The sequence below is a fragment of the Cheilinus undulatus genome, linkage group 18, assembly GCF_018320785.1.
Source record: "Cheilinus undulatus linkage group 18, ASM1832078v1, whole genome shotgun sequence".
Taxonomy (NCBI): domain Eukaryota; kingdom Metazoa; phylum Chordata; class Actinopteri; order Labriformes; family Labridae; genus Cheilinus; species Cheilinus undulatus.
Genome location: NC_054882.1, coordinates 6,310,171 through 6,318,710, shown reverse-complemented (window position 1 = coordinate 6,318,710; position 8,540 = coordinate 6,310,171). Strand labels below are relative to the sequence as shown.

General features: G+C 38.7%; 1 protein-coding gene across 1 annotated transcript; it reads left to right on the top strand.

Annotated features, from left to right (window-relative positions):
• The first annotated feature begins 4,939 nt into the window (after positions 1–4,939).
• LOC121525930 (G-protein coupled receptor 151) lies at positions 4,940–6,067 on the top strand. The gene has a single exon (XM_041812150.1). It carries the CDS (start codon positions 4,940–4,942, stop codon positions 6,065–6,067), a length of 1,128 nt encoding a protein of 375 aa, XP_041668084.1.
• Positions 6,068–8,540: the final 2,473 nt, after the last annotated feature.

Sequence of the window (8,540 nt, the reverse complement as noted above, 5' to 3'; positions counted from 1 at the left end):
AAATCTTTCTAAAATGCACTGCAGATATAAAATGTGAAAAGTCCTGCATGGATGAGTAAACTTATGGTTCGGCAGTAGGAAAATATTTCTTGTTTTTCCTGAAATAAGTTAGAATTGCACATTTGCATCGAAATCTGTATGCCACAATTTGATGAAGAGCTTGAACACCCCTACTCAGTCTATCTTTATAAAACCTTTTATTTTACCAGCAATGTATTTTTATTTTGTTGTGTAGTATTCCAGCTTTACTGCACAAAAAGTACTTCACATGTATGTTCTCTATTTATGAACTTTTCAATCCCAAACTCCCTTTTATATGTAAGAGGCGATATACAATAGGTGCATCACTGTGAGAACATTTCCCTTGTTTCTCCTGGAGGTAAAATCAATGGTTGTGTCAACTGATTCTTATTCTTGGCACTTTTCTGTCCGTAACCTATCAATTATCCCTGATTACTGCACGCTGCACAGACAGCACCCCTACTTGTGCTATTATACTATCACTCTAAATACCCCCAGAGTCTATTTTCCTGTCTGCAATCACTGCGTTGTAACGATTCATTCATTAGGTCTGAAGCTCCAGAGTCTCTTTAAAGCATCTCTATTGGAGCCTATCTCACAGAGCTTCATGACGCCTCACATCTTCCTAACCCCATACTGTGATGGTGGCTCTGGTCTCCTAGCAACCAGCCCTCTTAGAGGAGGTGACAGCATTTGAGTGGGCACCCTCACCTCTAGATATCCCCCCCTTCCCTAACACCAGTCCCCCCCACCTTCACCCTCCCTCCCCTTCATCAGCCGGATGCTCTGCGAGTCAAGTAAACACACCTCGCTCTGTGCTGGAGTCTGCTGCATGTACTTAAGCATCAAGGTCACTGTGTTGGATTGATAATGAGCATGAAATGTCATTTTTTTTCTCTCAATTTATTCATACTTGAATCAGTGAAGCATTTGTGAAAACCTCTAGTAAAACAGGGTATAAAAAGGTGAGTTTAAAGTTGTTTGTGACTGTGCTACTGATCATACTAAAGAGAGCAGGTATGATGTGACAAATCTTCATGTAAGTCAGCCTCTGTATCTCTGCAATCTTAAAATTGAATGGTTTCCACAAACAGTGACTTTAATTAGCAGGTCACAAACTGTTCTTAGTGTCTCAGCAATCCCTGACTTCAGGCCTTTCAAATCAAAATTATTCATACCAGGTTCACGCAGCACAGTCTGGTCTCACCAAATGGCATACATAAAACACGTCACTGTCTTAAGGCATTGCGTCCTATCATTGCACATTTCCTGCTTTTCACATGTTATTTCACGCCAAATAATCTCTACTGACGTATACCGTGCACAGACCTGTAGCTTTACATGCGTGGATGTTTTAAATGGGAGTTGACGTTGGATAAATGATGCCGAAGACCACACAGGGAGTCTGCTGGTAGAGACAGATGGGTCCTTGTCAACATTTACATAACTTTAAATACTTTAACATATCCAACTCATTTAAAGAACTACACTAATTGACTGGCAGATGGGGCCATTGGAGGATTTGGGCTGCTCCAACTTTTTTGCCTGTTTCTAGATTGATGGAAAATTAGCAAGAGTCAAGCATTTCCAATGTGGTAACTGCCATCGTTAAGCTTCATTTGAACTCTTTTGAAACCAATGGGTAATGTCACCTAGCCTACACAATCTATTGTCAAGATAAATAAGTTTTGCAAACTGCTGAATATTTTTTAGGCCTAGTCAGACTTAAAAGAGATGTTATCTTTTAAAAATCACGCCTGTATGGTGTCTACCAATAAAGATATGAGCTACTGACACCTCCTCTGTTTTCTTAAATAATATTTTATCATGTTAATTCCACCTTAAAAATTGACATTTTAATATGGGATCCCATGGGGATAGGACACACCAGGAACTACAAGTTTAAACTTGTACAAGCTGTGTGAGTTCAAACCAAATCTAGATCTCTCTCTAAACTAAACAATGTAGTTGCCCTGCCAAAACCAGTATATAAATTCTAACCACTTTACACAGTCAATGTCCGTATGACACCACACAATCCAATGAGATAAATATACAAAATCAGGCACTAGTATTGGACTTGTAATGGCAGATAAATCAGATAAACAATACAATATACAATATCTTATTACATTTTGAATAGAGGTGGGAATCTTTAGGCACTTCACGATTCAATTCGATTATGATTCATTGGGCTACAATTCGATTCGTAATCGATTATTGATGCATTTTGCTGCACTTGTCTGTTTTTTTTTTTTTTTGGACATTTCTGTTTTTCTCACAGCGTCAAACATAAAAACATTACATTTGTATTTAGAAAAATAAAGATAAATTAAATGTCCACTATCCTCTAATGGAAGATGTGTGTAAACTGGAATTTTACAATTGCACTGAACTAGGTCACATTATTTTGTATTCCTGCTTTTGTTATGTATCAAAGTAGTTTTTAAAATGTGATATTTTGTTAGAAGAAACCCACTAAATCTGCAGTAAAAACAATATACATTATGTAAAAAAAGAAGTTAAGAACAAGGGCTAGTCATGTTATAAAGATGGTGAGAAATTGGTTTTAAATGGGATAAAATGCATTAAAGGAACTAAAAATGTTTGTGAATCATCTCCAAAATGGGAATTTTAAAGATGTACTGAGTGGATCATTTTCCACATGAAATTTAACTGTTTAAAAAAAAACACAGATGATGGGCTCAATAACAAATAACACTGCCAATAATTTAACTACTTATCAGTTCACATAAACATACCAAATGCTGATTTATCAATGCAAACTAGCCAGTCTATTCGCCAGATATGTCTACTAATCAAGATCTTGTAACTCTTACCGACAGTTTTAAACTGATTTTAACAGTAGCACAACTGACTTATTACCAATAAAGTACAAGTAACAAAGAGTGCTTAACTGTAAAGCACAACAAATTATGATTTCTTGTCACAATTTGTAATAAAGACATTAAATAAAGCAATAAATTAAAGGCAAGTTAAGTAGTATCAGATAAACAAAAATACCAAAATTCAGAGTGGTGTGATGATTTCTTAAAGGACCAAAAGCAATGTTTATTTCGTCAACTAAAACTATGACTAAAAATGTTAGTTGACAGCCTTTTTTCTATGACAAAAACTAGACTAAGACTAACAAAAATAGATCTGTGATGACTAAAAATGATAAAAAGTAAGTTTAGTTTTCATCAAGATGACTAAAACAAGACTAAAATGTAATTTAGTTTTCGTCGGACAATCAAAATCCGTGATATTTCACCACTGTGGGTAAATCTGGAAAAAACAATGCATCTATAGCTTTGTTCTATGCAGAGTGCATAGAACACACTACCATGATTTGGTATCAGATTTAGGCAAGAAAATAAATGCTTGAACTAAAAGTAAAGACTAAAATGTGAGAACTTTTCTGGACTAAAACTAGACTAAAATGTTTTTGAGTTTTCGTCAACTAAAACTAGACTAAAAGTCAAAAGGGTAGAAATGACTAAAATGTGACTAAAACTAAGACATTTCATCTTAAGACTAAGATTTAAATCAAAAACAGCTGCCAGAATTTGGGTTTGATACTAATATGCTGTGTTGCGATTGGTTAAAAATGTGCAAGAAACAGGCACTTGTTTTGATCTGCAGACTGGAAAAAAAATGCATTTTAAGTGGAAAACTGACACAAAAGCGCAGATTTAATTGGGTTTGAATACCTGAGTATGTGTCTATCATGCATCATCATAAATAATACATTTTATAATAATAATAATATTCTTTAAAATCAGGAATGCTCGTCCTCTACTGTATGCATGTAATACTTTTGTAGTGGTTGCATAATGCATCTCCACTTGGCACTAGCATGTCATAATTTCTGACAACATCAAAAGCATTTTAGATGTTTCACTTGGATTTTTATAGTAAAAAGACTGCAGAAAATGCTTAAACATCGATGAAAAACAATATAACGAGCTGTTGGCTAACTAGCTCCAACATGGAGATCAGTAGTGAAGCTATGATTCTAGCTAGCTTAGCATTACAACGCGATGAAACTAAATTACTCAATAATTTATCAATTTCATAACAAAACAGTTTGATAAAGATTTTTGTTTATTATTGCCAAAATGTGACATGGATAGAAAGGGCTTCACTAAGAAAAACTGACTTATTTTAAAGTATTTTGGCGTATTTTTTAATAATTAACTTACCTGTGCTCAACGGCTAGAGGACACGGGGTTCACCACTCAAGAGTGCAGGGGCTCTCATGTCACACAAAGCAACGGTTGTAACGGAAACTCACAGTATAATTTGATAACATTTTAAAGGCAATATTCGTTGAATATAGGCAGTAAAATAAAGAAAAGTTGTGAGTAAAGATTTCAAGCGTAATTATCAGCACTTATACACTGTTTTTCTATATTTTTAACCATTTTATGATTATTAAAGCATGCCTGCACTAATCATATTGTGACTCCTGCCGCCTTTTTTGTAATTTTCATGATTGTTTTTTCATCCAAAGAGATGCCTGACAGATAATCTGTGACTTTGATACTCTGACACAGCAGCGGTGATCCCTCTGTGGCTTCAAATGTAAATCACATCACGCTGCGCTCACATTTGGGCTGGCTGCAGCCTGGAGCCACACTGATGATGAAGTGACGTGAGTGCTTGACGACGCTAAATGGCAGCACTTGAAATAGCCTACCTGCGAGCCTGCTCACCCACTTGCTGATGCTATCACGACCCCATTAGACGCGTTTCAGCACCGCGCGCCCTGGACAGCTCCTCCGCGTTTTTTCTACTGACTCCAGGGAGATTAATCCGTGGAGAAAAGTAGAGCTAGAAAGAAGAAAACTTTGAATTTTGTTTGCTACTTTATTCCACCTTAAGGAGCTGTAATTGTAAAGTCAGAAGGGGAGAGATGGATGTTAATCGCCCTGCTAATGTCTCCTATTTTGATTTCATTGGAGGAGTTCAACTTCTCCAAGGGGAGGACACCAGAACAGCCATGCCTGTCATCCTGATCGGGATCTGTGTCTCTGGAGCAGTTGGGAATTTGCTCGTTTTGCTGATTTTCATCCGTGATTTCAGAAACGGAAAAGGCTCCGAGGTGAAAGCTCTCCTCGCCTCTCTTGCCTCCACAGACTTGGTGATCTTGCTGCTGTGCGCCCCCGTGCGCGCCGTCACCTACTACAAGCAGAGCTGGACCCTTGGGAGTTTTGTGTGCAGCACCACGGACTGGTTCCAGCACTCGTGCGTGGTTGCAAAGACTTTAATCCTGGCTGCCACCACCAGAGCCAAACACACCTTGGTCCCTAGCTCTCTCTCCAGCCCTACGTGGATCCATGGAGCTCTGGCGTTTATCTGGATCGTGTCCATGATGTTCCCTCTCCCTCAGATGCTTTTTGCTTCTTTGGTGCCGCAAGGACGCGATAAAATCTGCGTCTCTGAGATGCCTGTGTGTGCGTCTGACTTCATGAGTTTGTTCTATAAGATTTATCCAACCGCAACCTTTGTGGCGCCTGTCATCTGCACGCTCGCCTACTACACAAAAACTCTCCATGCTGCCGTGAACAACGCACCCAGCCCTCAGCACCAGAGCAAAGTTACCCTGGTGTTGCTGTGCCTGAGCGGCGCCCTGGGGCTCATGCTTCTGCCAGAGTGGGGGACTTTCACTTGGATCAGACTTGGCTTCAATAAACCTCCTGTGGGTCTCATCATCTTTGCACAAGTCCTCCTTTACGCATGCAGTGCGCTCTCTCCAGTGATACTCATGACCATGTATGACGATGTGCGCCAAGGACTCATCACCATCTGGTTCATCGCAACCTGTAGAGGCTCCAAACAGATCCCCAACAGCGACAAGAAGTGCGCCAAAACGGAAGGAAACGGAGCGGAAGTCGGAGCCAACGCCGTCGCCAACGCTGTCTCCGGGGAAAAGGAGAAGACCATCCCGGACGTAGAGCACTTTTGGACAGGGCGCAGGAATACGCACGTCGAGGAGGAGCAGGATCCGGTTCCATGGGAGAGAGAGGAGAAGATGTTGTAGTGGATCAGACGTGAAAGTAGGGCTGGGCTTTATGGACTAAAAATCATATCTTGATATTTTTAGATGAATGTTGATCACTTTATATCTCATAGTTCTTTCTTTAAACATCTAACAAATGTTCATCAGGTACTGGAAATCAAACAATATTGATACCAGTTTGATATCTTGGCAACTAAGATAGAAGTCTTAGAACACCAAACTGGCCAAAAATGGTAATTAATTGCATTAAAACATTGGGAACATTTCTGTATACTGAAGATGTCTCATTTTTCTACAGTCTTAAAAAATCATGTTCCAGAAATGATGGAATCCCCATTATTTTTATGATTGGTGGTACCAGAAAGTTCATCACTTTAACCATAGAGAGAGAGAGCATTATCTAAATTGCACAAATCCACTGGCAACATTTAGATAAGTGGGTGGAGCTGGTAATGAGTGTGGGACTTTGCACAATTAAGTTGGCAACATTTGAAAACACTTGGGTAAAACCTTACCCAGTTCATTTTACAGATGTTGCCAACTGTGCAAGAACCCTTGCTTCTCGCCAGTTCCACCCACTTTTCCAAATGTTGCCAACATAATTGGGCAAAAACCGTCTCATCACAAATTCCAGCCACTCTTCCAGATATTGCCATCATAGTTGCACAAGGAACCTTGCTGCTCATCCATCCTACCCACTCTCTAAAATGCCACCAATATAAGTGCACAAAAAACAAATTCAAATCCCAAATTCATCTTGCTGTTTTTGGATGTTGCCAATGAAATTGCATGAAATTCGCTCTATTTGCAATTTCCATCCACTCTACCAGATGCCACCAAAAGGAACTGCTCCTTGTCAGTTCTACTCACTTTTCCAAATGTTCCCAATGTGATTGCACAGAAATCATCGTGATCACAACTTCCACCCACTTTTCTGGATGTTGTCAATATAATTGCGCAAAAAAACTTGCTCTCTGTCAGTTCCACCCATTTTCAAATGTTGCCAACATAGTTGCACAAAACCCTCTCTCGTCACAAATGGAGGTTGTCAATGTAACTGCAGAAAAACCCCTCTGTTATCAAGAATTTCAGCCACTTTTCCAGATTTTGACAATGTGACTGGATAAAATTGCTTTTTAATCACGACATCTGGATATTGCTGATGTTATTGTGCATAAAACTTTGCCTGCGGTTATTTTCTCCCACTTTTCCAAGTGTTTCCAACATAATTGCACAGAGATCCCTCTCTCGTCACCCCACCTGTACAGATGTTTCCAATGTAATTATGCAAAACCCCTCACTCATCATGAATTTTACCAACTTTTCTGGATGTTGCCAATCTAAATGTGCAAAAACCCTCCCTCATATCATGAATTTAACTCACTTTCTTAGATGACCCCAACAAAATTGCGCAATAACCCTTCCTACATGGCAATTTTCACAATGTTACCAACCCAATTGTGCAAACTGCAAATTACTCCTCCCCTGTTCGTCCCATTTTACCAAATATTGCCAACATAACTGTGCAAAATAAACTTGTTTTTTGCCAGTACCACCTACATCTACATATTACCAACATAATTGTGCAAAACCCCTCAATTTCCACCCACTTTTCCGAACATTGCCAACCTAAATGTGGAAAAACCCTTTCTCTTTGCCATTCCCATCCACTTTTTAAAATGTTGCCGATGTAATTGTGCCTATTTTGACAGTTTGCAGGAGTTTGCCTGCAATATTACATTAATTCAAATAAATAGCCCAATACTGGGGCCTCTAGGACTGCTATTTCTGCTCCCATCATATTAAATAGGTTTAATATAAATGGATTTTACTAAAAATAAAAGTGCACCCTAAATAAAACTAAATAACTTTGGTAAAATGACATGGAACATTTCAAATACATTATGACCTTTAAGCATTTTGCATTACTGGGTTGTTTTAACTGAGCACTGATGTTTCAAATTAACATCAACAACATGACTATGAATGATATTGTCTTTCCATATGTATCATTTGAAACTGCATTTTAAACACTGGATATACTGCCCAGCCCTACATGAAAGTGTCTTTTTTATAGCTGAAGCTGGTTTCTAGTTTGTTGACCTACAGTGCAGACCCTCGTTGACCGGTTTTTAGAGGCCTGTGTGCTGTGTAAGCTTGATTAGAGTTAAATAAAGTTTGATGTTACACATATTTCTATCTACTTTTGTTCGTTCTTGCCTGCAGAACTGCTGCACGGTCCAGTTATACATCTTTTTATTGTACAATGTAAATATGAAGCTTACTGATGTGAGTGTGATGCATAAAGTGGATGTTAAAGTATTCTCAAATAACGACTGCTCTGTTTTGTTTTTCCTCTGCAAAGTCTATAAAAACATACCCTTAATCACAGATGACACACAATCCCAGCATCACTCCTCCTGGATCCATTTAATTCAGGAGGTTATGAGCTGACCTGAAATGTGCAAACAGATCATTTCTCCATATTAAATCA

Excerpts from the sequence above, each read along its gene's own strand:
- LOC121525930 (XM_041812150.1), top strand. The coding sequence starts at position 4,940 with ATGGATGTTAATCGCCCTGCTAATGTCTCCTATTTTGATTTCATTGGA.